General features: G+C 36.4%; 1 protein-coding gene across 22 annotated transcripts in view; it reads right to left on the reverse strand.

Annotated features, from left to right (window-relative positions):
- CD44 (CD44 molecule (Indian blood group)) overlaps nt 1–18,109 on the reverse strand; it is a 52,377-nt gene that overhangs the window by 22,902 nt on the left and 11,366 nt on the right. For all 22 annotated transcript variants that reach the window (XM_051804124.1, XM_051804121.1, XM_051804115.1 and 19 more), the window contains exons 2-6: nt 8,668–8,833; nt 6,089–6,225; nt 4,627–4,698; nt 3,696–3,938; nt 2,295–2,390 (exon numbers count right to left, since the gene is read on the reverse strand). In XM_051804124.1, coding sequence (XP_051660084.1) covers nt 2,295–2,390; nt 3,696–3,938; nt 4,627–4,698; nt 6,089–6,225; nt 8,668–8,833 — 714 coding nt within the window. The remainder of the gene's footprint in view (nt 1–2,294; nt 2,391–3,695; nt 3,939–4,626; nt 4,699–6,088; nt 6,226–8,667; nt 8,834–18,109) is intronic.

Consider the following 18,109-nt stretch of genomic DNA (forward strand, 5'->3'; position numbering starts at 1 on the left):
ATTAACTTGATGGAGAACATCACCAACAATGTCTAAATCCAGAGAAATACCAAAAGGGTATTCTCTGAAGAACAAAGAGCTGTGAATATTGTTCATTTCAAACCCATAGCAAAGAAGTCTTTAGATTAAGCCAGATACCTTTTCACAAAACTTTAACTTTACAAGTGGTGTGTAATATAGATTGAGAGACACCAGTTTTGTTTCTCATTTTAACACACTATAGAATTAGATAGATATATTTTTAGCCCTCTGTCAGAAGATATATGACAAATAGTATTCTTTACTTATTTCTTAATTTTCTACTTTCCTGTCTGTGGGATTTTTCCCTGGGAAATTAAACTGGATACTCCACTGAGCCTGCACTGCTATGGAATCTAAACAGCAGATATTGGGGTGCAGCTTCATCTTCTTTTTTTGATTGTTCTCCATGTAACTTCCTCCTACACTACTGAATTTTTGATTACTTTTTGATTACAGAGATGCACAGCTTATACTTAACTTCTTTCTGAAAGGACTGCTAAGTTATTGATTCATTTGTAATGCAGTAAAATTAAAATAACTGAGTCTCTTTGGCTTTAAAGTGGTGTTGCTGATGTTGCTAAATCTATCAGAAAAGCCCAGGTGCATTACTTTCATAATTTTTTTTTCCCAGAGAACCAATCTATCAATGCTAAACCAGTAAACAATCATGCCAATGCCATCACTTCTGTCATACACATATATCAGTATTGACATATTGTATTACATTGCTTTATAGTTATTTTGATCTTTTAAAATCTTAAATACCTCTAGTTTTCCCTCTGTAAAATAGTCCTGCCCATGAGAGAGAACTGTTAGCAACAGGAAGGGACATATATATCTAGGATCAATACATTTGATAATCAAGTAGTAAAACGAAAACAGACAGCTTTCCTGCCTGGAAAAAAATGCACAGGTTTTTGCAGTGCGTACAGAAACACCTGTACGAGGAAACACTAAGTCACACATGCATACAAAAACAAATACATATGAAGGTGGAATTTCCTCCACGCTTCTACCCCTTACGGGCAATATTTTGTAATAAAAGCTCTTGCTTGAAACAAGTGCCAGAAAATTTTCTACTTTCTTTCAAGGTCTGGGGTAAAATCAACCTAATATTTCTTTTCCTATCTACATATTTATAAGCTATTACTAACCTTCACATCCTCTGAGACAAGATGCTTGGTTTTAGTGATTTATGTCTTCTAGCAAGGCTTTTGCTAACTGTGTAAAACAAACGATCAGTCTTACTCTAAATACAGTGACAAGGGTACCACCCTTCCAAAGCACATAGACCATTTGACCACCTATCAGCAACCAACAGACAATCAAGCAAGTTCCTCACTTTCATGAATTTCCTTGGTGGGGGAAAAAAAAAAAGAGCCAGTAGGAAGAAACTTTCATGTCTATCAGTTCAATCTTTACTACAATATACCTCTGTAGATTTCCTGTGTGTAATTAAAATGTTCTCCCTTTAGGTTCACTTTATTTTCTGGGGCAAAGATCTTTATCACTCTAAACTTAAGAACTAATGTGAACATATGTACATTACTTCCATTTTAACATGTGTAAGATGACTTCAAAAGCTTTTTATTTGTTGTAGCTGCTGTGCATTACATATTTGATAAAAACATCACAAGCAGTTTTTCTGATTCAATAAAGCTATTTAAGGACAAAGGTGAGAAAAATGGCTAGTGTTTTTTGATTCCTCAAAGCCTGTGGAGCCCAAATTTTCTCTCATGCATACTGCCAACAACAAGGGTGAAATTAATTTTTGCAGTGCACAAATGGCTTGGCAATTGGAACCATATAAAGGATTGCTTTGGTTAGCGAGGCCATGTTTTTGACACAGATTACACACATTCACAACCATAAATATATTAGAATAACAGAGACTTTTCTCCCAAATTGACAAAAATGTCCTTTTCTACCTCAGACATAAATTGACTTCAAGTAATAATTGGTTGTACTAATTTGTGGTGCCTCAGAGAGCAAACAGGTGTGATAAAACAGCACTGGAAAATGTAAACCAACAATCTCTCTGAGCTCATGTATAAGCATTGAATTAAACACACTGTAAATGATTTTGTTCCCACTGTCTCAGAGAGTGAAATTCATTTCTGACTTAACCAGTTTGGAAAGTAGTGTCTTTCAATGTCTTTCCAATATTTGAAATGTTGTATACCTCACCACTTACCAGAATGCCCTTCTGGAAGAACAAAGCAGTTTTAATGCAATCTATATTTAATGTAGTTGTTATGAAATGTAAATCTTACTAGTAGTAGCATGATAATGTCCACCATCTTCTTCATGGAAATCATCAGCCACTGTCCCGAAAGAGATGTCAGGTGATAGAGATGGAACTTCATCATCTGTATGGTGATGGATAAATCATTACTATTTCATTAGCTGAGTTAGCTGAGTTGCAATACAGTATTTAGGAGTAGTTCAGTTACTCTATACTGCCAGCTTCATTCCTTCATTTATTGGTCCAAGAGAGGAGAAAGATACAGACTAGATTCCTCTCATAATTCAACCCCGCATAACCTTACTTTACTAACATAGTAAGGATATCACCTTACAGATTATTTCAAGAGGAGTATGTATTACAGTGATAATGAATATTCTGGCAATGATCTGTTCACGTGATACAAGATTTAAATGCTACCTGTATACGATGTGGACAGGGATTCTAGAGGAGTGAATGAAGCTTTTTGTATTCCCCTCTACTGAGATATATTCTGAGATTTAGTCCAAAAATTTATACTCTGCATGCAAGCAGAGTTGATAACAGCTGTAATGGCAATCAGTTAAAATACACAGCATACACCTTGGGGAATGGTTCTGATCCCAGTTCCTTCGGAAAAAAAGTGTTAGGATTTACCATTCATGATGCTAACTATATGGAAAAACAAGCATAACATATCATGAGTATACCACAAGTGAAGAGTAATTTTATAATCCTAATACTTCTGCTCTTTTTTTTTTATTTTTAATTTAAGTATATACTGAAGATAGTGAAGCAAAATACTGTTACCCTTCACTGGTAAGTTACGGGTGATTTGATAAATAGCCTGTAGTCACACAGTAAACTTTACTGTCCTTAGAGGATGACTTATATTTGTATCCCTTCAGTTCAATTGGAGCTAGTCTTTCAGACTTCAGATAATTTCATCCACACAAGAACCATAAAAGATGAAATAAAATATATAGAAAAGAAGATGGCGTTTCTATTTGGTAGGGCTTCATGAAATTTGAATTTGGCTTTACTACCTAAAAGAAGTTATTAATAACATTTTAATTTGACATATCTATCTCCCTAAGCATTCTCTAATATGCAGTAGTAAGATGATGTCCTAAAAAACCTCCTGTATTTATACAAAGAGAAATCTCTTCTATTGTAAACTCCTCCTCATTCTTATTATTTAATGTCATTTCATTTAGAAAACAGATAAGAATGTTATCCTTATCTCTACATATGCTTCATACTCACATGCAATCAAAAAAATGCTTAGAAATTTAGAATGCCTCAGTTTTCTTTCAAAGACACACATTCTCTCTTTTTTTTTCTCCTGAATACAAATTAGAGATGGTACTTTTCAATCCCTCATTATATCCTTTAACTATCAATGTAATCTTTCACTCACTTATATTAAAGGGCAACCTACTGTCCGTACCATAGTCTTTTCCAGGAGTTCCTTTTTCACCCCCTCCAGAAGTGTGATCTGGCAGCTGTGAGACTGGAGTAGCACTTCCATAATATGAGGGGCTGGATCTCCTGATGGAAGTATCCATGGGAGTTGTCTCATGAGTTGATCCACTACCTACATTTTCATCGTCTGCACCTGAAGTTGAGGACTCTCCACCGGTATGACGTGTGCCATCTGCATTATAACGTGAGCCATCTGCATTGTCAATGACTGTGGAAAGAGGGAATTAAGCAGCTAATATCAAGGAGCTACATAGCTATATTTCAGTAATGCTAAACAGTTTTAGTTCTACAACAACAAAAAAAAAATAAAGAAAAAAACACTTGTGAATTAATACCGGTTCATCCATTTTTGCCATCCTAACCTGTCTAGATAATACTTCACTAAAACATGTCTAATGTATATATGCTAGTTTACATATTTCTCAAATACGTAGGGCCTACCCTGCATCACTTATTTCCACCAAACATTTTGGTTTTAACATAAAATCTCGGCATTTGTAAAGTCAATCAGAATTTCAGAATTGTAACAAATAATTTATTATGAGCATTTTCTTCCACTTCCAGCTGCTTTTCTAACAAACGGCTCAAATGAGATGTAGAAAGGTTGTTGTCTTAAGCCAAGTTTTATGTGTCAAAGAGATATTATCCACTCTGAGATGCTAAAAATGTCAAATACCTATATAAAAAAGTGTTTGGTAGCACCCTGAAACAAACAAAGCTCCATAAGATTTAGGGGAAAAGAAGTGACCAATTGTTTTAATTTCTGTTTAATGTCTCTTAACTTCTTTTTCTTATGTTTGGTTTGATTTTTTTAATATCAGTAATTGTTTATATAAAAAAACATAACCAGATACTAAAAACTGAGCAAGTGCATGTCTTTCTAATCAGTACAGTACCTATTTCATCTTGATTACTGAGGAGAGAAGTATCTAGTTTTTCGACTGGCTCACACCCTATGTCCCTTGTTTCTGTGAAAGAAGGAAAATAGAAAGTATTAATTTGAGAAAATGAGTATAAAAGTCATATGTATACCCATATTAATGGCACGTAATCACAAAACGTCAGCTTCAGATGAGGACAGTTGGAAACAAATTTCCAAAAAATTTTATTCACTGATGTACCTACTTTCCCTTTTTTCTCCTTCTGAGGTGGAACACTTCAATATTGTTAGTTCTGTCAGCTAACAATTAGATTCTCCATTTCCATAGCCATTCCAGAAAACAGTTGCAGTCAATGCCAGTTAAAACAGCCTTATGACCCAGTTTCAATGCAGGCAGCCCCATTGTCATGATGGAAGTGGCAACCCTAACCCTCTCTGACTGGAGAGACTGTCCCCTCCATGGAGGGCTCTGCACAGGTAAAGTTTGCCCTGGTCTGGTGAGCACTGCTTCCTCCAGTGGGCTGAAGTGCCACATTTGGGGCCAGTGTGCAAGCTACCCAATCATACTGGTGGAAGGGAATAATACTTGGGAGGAGTTATAAAGCTCTGAGGGCAATGGACATCACTGTAGCAGCAGAATAGTCATTTGCAAGTATCAGAGGATGGCAGTTCACATACTATGCCAATACTAAGAATGACATCAGAAAATGTCACTGCCACCTAAATCATGAATGATTTTTTCCTGCAGCTTTCTGTAACAACTGTCTGTGAATGTCACAATCTACTGAAACTAAAGCCACTTGAAGTTAGTCCAGATTTTATCTTAAAATATTGTGTTCAGCATCTGTCATGGACTACCCACATTTTCCTAATAATTTAATAAAATATTTCTATCTACTAAAAAGTTCAAAACCTTAGACAAAAGTGGTCTGCTTCTGACCCACGTTGCTGTCTAGCTGCCTAATGTCTGAATGGAGATTTGCCTAAGCAAATACTGAATGAACCTACAAACAGGAGAGCAGCAGCCATGTCCACGGGCCTGGGATGGCCCTCACTGCTGCAGGTGGCAGCCACTCCTAGTATTCCTGAACACAAGTAACTGCTTTTGGCTATAGAAGCTCATGTGCGCATGAACAGAAGAGCTGAATGCCAGCACTGACAACACTTGTGTCTTTCAGATTTACTGCTGCAGTTGTTCACTTCACTAAGCCATTATAATGAAGTGTTCTGAAGCTACTAAGTTACTCCCAGAGGCAGAAAAAAAGTTTAGGTCAAGTCACACTAGTAACAAAATGGATCAAATTCATTGCTGGCATGATAGTTACACTTCTGGAGTTTGAAAAAATGTATTTCTCCTCAGCTGAAAAAGAGATTATGTTTATTATAGAAGCCTTCATTCCAGTACCTTAAATAGGAGATTACATACATTATTTTTAGTTGATCTGTTTCTAAAATACGTCATAAAATCACATACGTACCTGTCTCATTGTAACAATATGCATCATACCGACCAGTTGTATTTGCTGGAAGCTTGTAAATGCCAGTATGGTTTGCTGCACAAAGATGATACGGTCTGATTCGTGGGATAACAATATGCCCCACTACAAAACCATACCTGTGAAGGACAGAGGTAAATAAACCATATTACTTACTATAACAGATGGCACCTCAAACATGAAGAAACTACAAAGAAGTCATAATTTTTTTAAAGTGTATGCCTTTATGCATACTTTTTTGTTCCTTTTTCATGGACTATCTCTGACCACTTACACTCTTTCGTAAGTAATTTCTAGAATTTAACCCATTTTAGCTAAATAAGCATCTTATTTGCTAGAGCAATTGATTCCAGAGCAAGGCAGTGAAAGTGAAGGAAGCAAGTGCACTTTTTGTTCAGTGGGAGGTTGTATTACCTGACACTAAAGACTGGATTGTTTCTCCTTTAGGGATTCACATTTTCGTTGCTTTGACATAACATAATGCTCAGTGACATTCCACACAGAAATGAAATGTTGGGGGCTCAATTTATGGTACCTGAGCAAACTTAAAGAATGATTGTAACACATATCATTTTCTGCAAAAACTGACAGCTTAGTAAAATATTCAAATACAGCAGTCATTCATTCACAAATTCTGACTCTATTTTTCAGTTGAACAATGTGGATATTGTGTACAGAGCTCACATATTTCAGTGAAGACTGTAGTTACACTAGGTACAATACATTATTACTATTTTGCAATCCTTTAACAATTGATTCCAATGTATTTAACTGGGATATGTGATAGAATTGTAATAAGAACTGGGGCTTCATTTGGGTTTTGTTTCACTTCTTGAGAGGTATGATTTGTCATGGAGGAGTAAATGTCATAGCTTTGCAGTTTTTTATCTATGAACATCATTCCAGTTACACATCTAATGTGCAGATACTTGTAGTTCTGAAAGTCTCTTGTAGGTGGAATTATAAATTACTTTACTCACACTCCCAACTGACACCTTATTATTGACCTATTTGTGTTATGTTCTGTTGATTCATCTTATTCACTCACCATCTTATTCATTCACATTTGACATGTATTTTGATGATTATATATAGTATATTTTTCCTGTCCTATTCAAGCTTAATAAGAGCTAAGGCTTACTGACAGGGACCTCTAGCACAGGATTGACAAATGAAAGTAAGAGGGAGGGTTGACCAGGAAGGAGGAATCCTATCTGTATACCTTACACATCCAAATCTGTCCTCTGGTAAACTCTGAATTAGGGAAAATTGTAAAATTAAAAAAAAAACTACAGCTCCCCACTGAAAAAAAAATAATCCATCTTCTTCTTTCAATTAGCTTTATATTTTAACTTCAGAAAAAACTTTCCATTTTGAAGAATACTCATAATTGATAGCACTAGAAATCTCTACCCCTAGGCATTAGTTAGGATTTGATCTCTACATATTATGTAGTGCTGGGCAACTCAGACTGCTATGTATGTTCATCTGCCAATGTCAGAAAAAAAGAACATGCTTACTATGTTATGAAGGATTTTTCCCTCAGAGTAAAAAACTGTTTCTAGTCTTTATGTGGTACAATTTTAAATTACACCCACTTCTCACAGAAGAATCCAGTAAGAATTCTCTGTCCACTGTTCCCTGACAATTTTGTCCACATCTTTCACCATCATAATACTTGTGAAAATGAACATCACATGCTGTCATCAAAAGCAGTGCATGACACTATTATGTATAAGAAAGTTTTCAAAGCACTGTGCATAGTAAGTTTATTATGTATTTTTTAAAGCAAGATCACGTGTTCATATAGTGAGATGCATTTACAGACCACAGGACTGTATTGACTCAGTGCTTGAACAGAGGGCATCCTTAGGGAAAATATTTCATCTTGATGAGATTTTTGTTACAGATTTTGTTGTATTACATCATTACTTATAGAAGATAATTAAGTCACTTGACAATGTGGTTTGGGGTTTTTTAATAATTACTATGTCTGTCTTCTGAAACTTCTCCATTCACAGATTATAAGGATGCACTGATACTGTGGCTATTTTTTTGTTGGGATGCCAAGAGTTCATCCCTCATGATGCCACTTGCTGCTTTTTACTGTTCCTTGACAAGAAACAGTGCAGAGTTTTGTATACCATATATACCATATATACCATCTTCAGTCTTTGACCTTACGTTAGGTCCTTACTTTTCACATACTTATCCTACTCATTACTCAGCGATACAGTATGATCGGAACATCTTTCTGATTAGTTTATTATACTGTCAATGTTTTGTAACCTTTAGATTTTATCTGTGAGAGGTTATGATTTTTTAAAAGATAAGTGGTAAAAACTATACGCATCAAGAACTTATTTATTACTGGGCCCAGAACAAACATACACATGCACAAAGATGTTTTGTTCATTACACAATATAACTTATTTAACTGCTATGACCATCTAACTGCTATGACCATCTTAGCAGCTATAGGAAGTCAAATATAATTATTACACTATAGCATGGATGGATTGACTTGTCATGGTATCTTATTTTTTCAAGAATTTCTTTACCTGCAAGTTTCAAATCCAAGTTCATGAGCTTTCTTCAGTTGTTCTAGTGTTGCCAAGGTACTATTGAGAGCTCTGCAGAGTTTGACTGCTTCAGGTCGTGTGAGACTGTAGCGACCATTTTTCTCAACATGAAAAACTCCTCCATATCTGCAGCTTACATTGAATTCTGTTATCAAAGAAAAAGAAAAAAAAAGGTGTTACAAATTGTTAGACCTAATGCTTCGCTGAAGACATGGAAATTGTTTATTTTCAAGTATAGTATTTTCAATGTAAACCACCAAGAAGTAGCAGCTAACAATTCATTCAGAAAAAGCACTACCACTTTCAATCACGTTCTTCATACTTCCCCTCTTTGCACTGAGGCACAAGCCAAATCTTCAGCCTTTCCAAAAATAGCAATACAACATGTTTTTGTGAGATATCTAGCACTTTTAACATTCCATTAACAATAATGTGCAGACGATACACTTTGTGAAACCTTGGAAGCCACACTGCTGCAAAACTAGGTGAATAGTCAGATGTACTTGAAAATAAAATATTTCATTCATAACAGGTTTTTTAGAAGATGAAATGGGGTATAACAAGAGGTTTTGTGATCATTAAGTTCTTTAATTATCTTATTGTGATCCCTTTACAGTGTATGAATTTATATGTCAATTCCCAGTTTCAGAACCAGTTCAAGTAACATGTTCCTTTTATGTGCTAGACAAAAGCAGAAAGTGGTTTGATTTTCATGATCTCCTTGAGATAAGAACTATTCATGGTCTACCTGAGATAAAAACTAAGTAAGTCTGGACTAGAACAACATTATGTTGTTAAATACTCCCTGAAAGATAATCTTTAAACTCTTCATATTCAGCCTGCTGGGGCAGATAAAGAAGTGTCAAATACACGCTATATAAGAGTTCACATGAATTAATTTCTCGCCACCTGTTCATTCATCTGACAATATTTCCCTCCATTTTGAAAGGTTTCTTCCTGCTCAGTTCATGCTCTCTCACAAACATCTTACTGCCAACTCATGTCAGAGTTTCAACATGTACTGCAGTGTTCGTTTAATGTTAAAGGTTACCTTGGATGGATTTTAACCTAATAATACCATAAAGGCTTGCACATAGAAGCAAATTTCAATGGCAAAATGTATGAGGATAAAATTAAAAAAAAATAGTTTATACAGTTAATACAATTCATTTTCTGGCCACAAGCCTGGCAAACCTGAACAAGCAGTATTTGCAGAGCCTGAGTGAGGGGAGCACCTCATCCAAATTATTAGAGACACTTAATGAAAGGCATAAGGGCTAGAGGCTCGGAGGAGATCATCCTCCATTCATCTTTTTGTTGGAAAAATACTGCCTGCATAATGCAACAAGTGGGGAAATGGCATAATCCAGGAAAATTTGTGACCGACAAAATGAGAGAAAAAATAAATATTATCTGTCATCTTTTTTAACAGAAGCAGCTAAAAAAAGAGTTAATAATAATAATATTACCAATAATAATAATACAAATAAAAACAATCATGTGCATGGAGAAAAATCAGGGAAGAACAGGACACTTCCAAGCAATGTGAATTGACTTTGTTTTTGCCCCACCTTTCCCTCTAGAGAAAAAAAGCAATTGCAACTCCAGACTAGAATGACAACAGTAAAGCACACTTAATAGGAGTAACCTATTATTACCAGTGAGAAGAAGAGCATGACTCATTTTTATCTTATTTTTAGTGGAAGTTCCATGTGCAAGAAAGGGAAAAATAGACTAGTCTCCTCCAAATATCAAAAGGGTGTGTTTGTACCATCTATTTGAAAAAAAAAAAAAAAGACAAATAATAACTGCTTTTCTGAAGGACCTGAAATGCAATTCATACACATTTCCATTGACACATGTGAACAAGTAACTTTCCTAATGTTATTCTTGCTTGACAGTCTATTTTCTTCTATAGTATAGATGTGAAAGCAAATGATAGTAAATAAGGCATGCACTCTTTCTTCAATTACTTTTGTTCATTGGCAAACTGACGTTATTCTATGTACAGTGTATCTACTAAGTGTAAACTGCACGGAACATTCCTTTACAGAGCTCACAGGAAACAATCAAGGAGATAAAACACCAGATTAAACCCAGACTGTATGATGCATGAGAAGACAATCATTATTCATAGCTTGGGTAGAGTCCGATAGTATTGATGTTTGCTTGACCAAAGGAGCTCAAAAGCTGTGCATCCAGTCTTGAATACTTTTACCATAGGCAACAAAATTAACCATTATGGTTACTTGGATTGCCTTTCCCCAAAAAGAATGTACAAAGTATCTCTGCTCCCTCCCCCCCCCAGCTCCCCCCCTTCAGTATTTTGGCTGAAGAAAAAAATTTCAATTTAGACAAAATCAATATACATTGCAGAGCTGTTTAACAGCCTTGCTAATTACAATTGTTAGTGTTTGTATTATCATACGCTATTAAAAAAATCAAGAACACATAATTTTTAGCTTTGTAAAATTTATGCAGGACTAACATTCTCTCAAAATGCCTTTTTTTGTTTGACATAGTTGTTTTCTTCTTCCAGGGAAAAATAGTTCTGCAGAAATTTCTCTGATGACAGACATGTCATAAGAGGTTTTGAAGGCAAGAATGAGGAACCTGTTTGGCAGAGGACACTAAAAAATACATTTCTCTTTCCTGGGGGACTTAATGTCCTGCAACAGGGGTTAGTTTCAGCAAGTTCCCACACGTGATTCTGAAATTGTGACAGTGCTCCCCACAAATGCCAGATGCAGATGTGCACAGCACTGGTCCTGGGAATAGTTGATGGACTTGAGACCTTCTGTGGCCACAGTCCTGACTGAACACCACCACATGCTGAAAAGTCATCACCACATATGTGCAGTGTCACAGATGTAGTCAACAAACCACAGGATGTAGATCCCAATAGATATTTCCTTATAACAGCACAACGAATAGCTGCTCTGCATAGAAGGATGTGGCCCTTCTGCCACTCCTTGGCTACTCCTATGGGATGGAGCTGCTCTTGCAGCTGCCATGCAAGTGACTTCTACTTTTGCTACAAATGTTTCATATTCAAAGACCGACATTATCTTGGAAGTTGTCCAGTCATTAGCTGTATTAAACATAAATGACCTAGACAAGAAAAAGGCTTCTCTTTGGTTTTTCCTTCTTGATTCTCTCTTCCCTGTAGAACAAAACAGGCCGAAATTTGTTAATCATGAAACATATTCTGTGAAGTCCAAGACTTAATATTATATTTGGGGATCAGATCACAAAGTTCTGTTTGATTACTTAAAAGTAACAGGTTCAGTGTTCTTGGAGACAGATTTGCTTGAAACATCAACACCTTTTCTGATAACTTTAGGCTAATTTCTGAAGAACTGTGAAAGCAGATGGGTGGCATTTGATAGCAGTTAATCCTATAGTCACTGAATCACAAAGTGAAGTTCACTTTTGTTTAGAGTGAGTTCATTTAACTGTCTTCAAACCTCAACCCATTCATAGTTTTAAACATGACAATATATGCTCCATTAACACCCAGCTACTTAGTAATAGTCAGAATTCCTCCGAGAGTCAATTCCTTAGACTTCAAGAGTTTAAAAAATTAGGCTTATTTACACAAATAGGCTTAATGGAACTACTTGTAGGCTACATGCCTATGCATGTGTACATTTTTCATGGAAATGCTTAGCCTGGATCTACAGAGCGCATACTGCACACCAGGACACTTCTGAGAAGTATCAGGTTTATTGCACATGTGCTGCCCAATTGCACTGCATGCCCACACAGGAGGGCCAAAGCTCTCAGGAAGCCTTGCTCATGCAGCATGAGAGATCACGTGGGTGTCCGGGAAACCCCAGGCAAAAATGTGGCAATCCAATTCTCAAAACTGGGTTTAAGGCCATCCAATTCCTTGGCACTGTGCCCTAAAGTAATGCTGAGGCAGCATGTTTGTTTTCACTTTGATGATATCTTCTACGCCTACTATTAAAAATGTACCATTGCTGTAGTATAGACACTCTGTTCATGAAGAAGTGAATACAGAAAAAGGACTATCACAGTACCTAAACCACACACAATATTTCACAGTCTAAGGCAATTGCATAAATTCAACATCTAGTTTTTGAAGACAGTAATTACCACATTTTAAGAATGTCAAAATACAAATGCAGAGCACGCAACCCAGATCTGTCTGGTAGCACAGTATTTTTACTTTCTAGTCTCCTCATCCAGACAATGAGGATCCTTAATTGAAGTAATGAAAAAACTTCTAATCATATCAATAGAAAACTTAACAAAAATAAAAGATGGAGTCTAAACCAAATTAATACCCTAAATTCTTTTTCCCGTGGTGAGGTTTACAAACTTATTTTGAGTTAAGGAAGAAACATGATTGCCAAAACCAAATCTAAATGCATATTCTATCTTTTCCGATAGTGCAGGAAGATCAAATCTATTACTTTTTATTGATGTTACTTAACTGGCTTTAACACAGTTATACAAAAGATGGATTTTTGCTCTGTTTCGAGAGACAAGGCAATACAATTGAGTAACAAACTATTACTGACCCCTTTAACCATTTTGAAGCTTAAAGGAGTGATTCACAGTGGACTTTCAGTGACATCCCAACAGCATCCAAACCTTCCCTCCTGCCTCCTCTCAGAGCTGTCTGGCTTTGGGTGCTCACAGGCCATGATCCTTCCCTGACATCCACATAATTTGCTACAGCTGTTTAATACTAGCTCTTTAAAAAGCAAAAAGTACTAAACATGTCTGAATTGTCATCATCATTTATCTCATCCAGACCATGAGACTGTGTGACACAATCCAAAGTCATGGAATGCCCCTAAGTCTGTGATGAGTGTTATGGGCATGGAGAACATTAGCTTCTACATAGGCCATTTCTCTCCATCTTTTCTGGAATTTCTGATACCCTGTCCCAAGCAGCTGCATGCAAACCTTTCTCTGTTGGCTGTTGCCATTCACAAAGATAAACCATGTTCAATTAATACTTGTCAGCCAAAATCACTCACTTTAGTTCCCCGGACAATTTGCTAGCTAGAGCCCACCGATGGTATAGAATTATCTTAGGCATACTAAAGAGCATTGTCCTGTCATGGAAGCGTGAGTTACACCCTGATTATTAATATAAGAGGCTTGTTAGAAACTGTCACAGGAAGAAACCAGGTGCAATTTCTATTTCCACCCTGATTCTGCAACCCTTATGCATAATGAGTAACACTGACTCATGCAACTCTTCCCATTGGAGCTAATTTTCCATAAAGATTTTTGGTGTATGGATATTTCATGCACTGCTCTGTGTTTTTCATTGTTTTCAAGATGATACCTTGGAGTTTCACTCTGAAGGTGGATGATGTCTTATATTTAAAAAAAAAAAAAGTTATTTTAACAACTGCAGAGATACATCAAAGCAAATGAAGTGGAAGATTTGCAAAAACCCTGCCCACTGAAACGACAATGTGTGGAAGAATACGTGTTAACAGACTTCTTGGTAAAACCGCAGTCTGAATCGCATGGCAACGAGGAAATGTTAGTGTGCCGTTTTCATGGGGATTTTCCTTTTCAGTTTGCGGTTCAAGATGATTGATAAGTCACCAGGATGTGATAAACTGGGGCTGACAACAGGGACAGAACTAGAGGTTTCACAGTGGATATAGTTTTCATTTGTTTGTTTTAACAGAATATGGGATTTACATTTATTATAAGAATTTAGTTCTAAATTTATTAAACTTATTTCAAGCTTCAGGCAGATACACATGGGTAAATGTGTCCTTACAATTACAGATTATTTAATCTTATGCTCCTGAACAGGAACAACCACTAGCTTAGCACTGATATCTACATTTTGAATATTATCACCTGCTTTAAATGCATGTTAGTAATGAAGTAGAGGAAAGTGACATATTGGAAACAGATGAAAACCTGTTTAAAAGAAAATCCTAGTAACTCCAGGTAAATCCAGAAATTGGTTCATATGACTCCTAATATCTGAGGAGGTCTGGACAGTCCACATCTTATCTTTCAGTTCAGACCTATCTCCAGTTATGCCTGTTTTTTTAATTGTTTCTCAGGAAAACTACTTCATGGCTAAATAAGAATGCATATTTTACTTCTGACTTGAGGAAATGCCCTCTGAATACAAAATTTCATATGGGATGGATTCATGAGGCATTTCAAGATCCAAGAAATTTTGTCAACGTATACACTAAGTTAGCCCAATTACTGCCATTTTGACATCTGTGAGAAATTAAATGTATAAAAAGTATCATTCAGTGATTAGGTAATGCACTACAATACACATGAGCCTGGAAGGCATTATTGTTTGCTGAGTATTCCACCTTTTTTTAGAGTCTGTTAGTAAAAAACTTCATTCAAGGAATTCGCAGCCCAGGCAACTGTAACAGGATACAGAGACTTTTGCCTCTATGTCAGAAGTTGGACTAAAGCCCGAGTCAGTGATGAAAACCGCTGGATAGCTGTTTGCTAGGTTATGCAAAATGATTCATTAATCCCAGCCACAGTCACTAATAGGCACGTGTCGACATCATTAAAACACACCTATACTTGAATCCCTCAGGGCTTGATGAGGAAAGGAAAATTGTGCTGGGAAAATAGGACTCAGGATGATTACACACTGATCAAAATTTAGAAGTCAAATTCTGCAAGATCCAAGTGAATTGAGCAAACTTGTGTCTGTGCAGCTGCAGTCCTTTACCATCCCAACAAAAAAGTGTCAAGGATCAAGCAATATGTGTAATCATTTAGTGTGGCTGGGTGCTGTTTCTGTGTTCTCCCAGTTAAAATATTCTTGTTCTGTCAAACACCATTCTCTAAAGAGTAGATAAACAAATCTGGAAATAGGCCACCTACACCATAATCAAGGGTCTTCCAAATAATGACAGTGAAAGTAAGTCTTTACAGGTTCTTGGGATTTGTCTGATGAAATACTTTCTTTGGAGTATTGCCAAGTTGTGAAACTTACAATGATTTATAGGAAATACATTTCCAGATTTAGTGAGAATAAAACACATTTTTGGCTTTCAAAGTACCCCTTGTGGATACTGAAATAAAGCAAAATAAGGGGGTTGCTTTTCGGTTTGAAACTGCCTTTCATTCTGAAACTAAAATAATTAGTTCACACAAAATAAAATGAAACAATTTAACAAAGTTAAGTTTAAATGCTTACATGGTTGCAATACATATAGATGGTTTAAGGAACTTAGACCAAAGTTTCCCTCTAGAGTTTTTTAAAATGTCATATTTTCATTTCAGTTTGGCATAGAAAAATGTTCTAAGCCTTGAAAATTTTAATGGGAGAGAAAAAACCCACATAACTATATCCCTAATAGATAGCTGATATTCTGAGAGAAGAAAATTCTCCATGCACCTGGCTTATTATAGACAGTAAAGTCCTGGAAAACACTTTAAAAGGAATTTACCTGCATGTTTGCAAGGAGTTCCTCCTACAAATAGAGACAACATATTCTTGGTGGTTGGGTGTGGTGACAAAAAAGTGAAGATGACTCTCCACAGATCCAAAGGTATACAGCAGACCTACCTTTGAAGTTGTGCCTAAGCTATTTCTACTACACAGTTATATTTTAGTACCTAGTGACTCAGTCCGAAAAAGCAAATAAGAGTGTAGTTTCCTCACTTTCCTGGGTGCTGCTAACTACATAAAAAGTCATGAGACAGCCTTGCTAACCTTGAGGTCCAAGTGGACAGCTGAAGTGGGTTTCTTCACTGAGGAAGAGAGATGTGGCTGGAGGTACACACAGAGGCCAGACAGGGATACACTGCAGTAGAAGGTTCTCCCTTCTCCACCAAATGTTAACATGTATTCCTTACATTTCTGCATTACTTCCGGAAGCGCACAATGGAAATGGGGTGTGGGACAAAGCTCAAGCTGTTGACCTCCTTCTAAATTGTTGTTCTCAAGGAATCTGCCAACTGGTTACCAAAGTCATTGTATCTGTTTACTGATGGGCAAAAATCTTAAATTTCTTAATTGATAGCTCTCCTGGCTACTAATTTAAGAAAATGCGAGTGGGGGTGGTGCTATTTATAAATCAAGCATTCATAGAATCACTCAAAATGCAAGAAAGTACAAGAAATATGCTTCACTCTTTATCAGTTGCTGTAGGAAGGCAAAAACTCTGCTAATGCCTCTTTCAAACATACTTTATCTGCTTGGCAACTGTTGTTCTGGTAAACATCCTGAGTGAGCCTATACTGTGTCATCACTTATGATAAACTTCCTTGCTGATGACATTAATATTAGTCTTTTTGTAATAGTTTCACTCAGTAGGGAGTTGAAAGTTTTCAGACTCCACTAGAACATGGTACAGCTGTGTAGCACCTCAGGGGAAAAATTGCAGGCAGTGAAATCATAGTCTGCAGTTAGTTATCTGATATATCCCCCTCAAAATGATGAAAACATAATCATCATTGTCAATACTAGGAGAGCTTCAGGCTGTACAATGAGTATTCTAACCCCAAAGGCTGAGTAACAAGGACTGTGAAGAGAATCATTTGGATCCATGCCCCGCAATCCAGGTGAAGAAACACATATGAAACAAGGCTGGTGAATAATAATTGAAGCCTGATATTCATTGTTCGACTGATTTAGTTATTTGGGATAAAAGCAGTTGACAAAGAGAGTTTCTCAGCAGACAGATCCCCAGCCTGGAGCTCAAAGGGCATTATGCCTATTCCCTACTTTGTCACCTATCCAATGAAAGAAAAGAACCTCAGGAATCTTTTCAAAAGCTCTGAAAGCTAGCCAGTTGAAACAAAGATAACATTACTCTGGTAGGCACACTGAAAAGAGGAAGGCTGTTAGAATATGCCTCACAATGTAAGACATGATCTATAGAAGTCAATGGTAAAGTTCTTATGCTGTCTTAAATCAGTGCAACCTTCTGATGATGGAAGACAACACTGTTACACCCACTACCCCATCTGGTTTTTCCCTCATACCAGAAGGGCAGGGATCCCACAGCCTGTAACCAGAATACCTGAGCAAGCAGGCAACTTCTCCTGCAATTTTTGGTGGCAAAATGCTTCAGTTTTCTGGACTCTGTATAACTCTATCCATCCATATACTAAAGTTTCAAGAATCTTGAGATTTATACTGAAAATGCTTGACTAGCAAGTAACTTTCCTAAGATGTATGCAGGTTATTTGTACCCTAAGCTATATGTGCAGTTAAATTTATTCAAAAATTTTTACAGTCTTGGTTTTGAATCTTTTATAACTGTTTTAGTAAAAAGGTATGTTTAATAACTAGAATTTGGAATTATCATTAGTATGTATGCAATGCTGATGCTACCACAAGTATGGTAGAAACAATAATATGCATCTGGTTTAATATATTTTTCCTATTTATTTTAAAGATTATTTAAACTTAACAATTCATGAG

The sequence above is a fragment of the Manacus candei genome, unplaced genomic scaffold (assembly GCF_025592945.1).
Source record: "Manacus candei isolate 608988 ecotype Guabito, Panama unplaced genomic scaffold, ASM2559294v1 h1tg000060l, whole genome shotgun sequence".
NCBI classification, from domain to species: Eukaryota; Metazoa; Chordata; class Aves; order Passeriformes; family Pipridae; genus Manacus; species Manacus candei.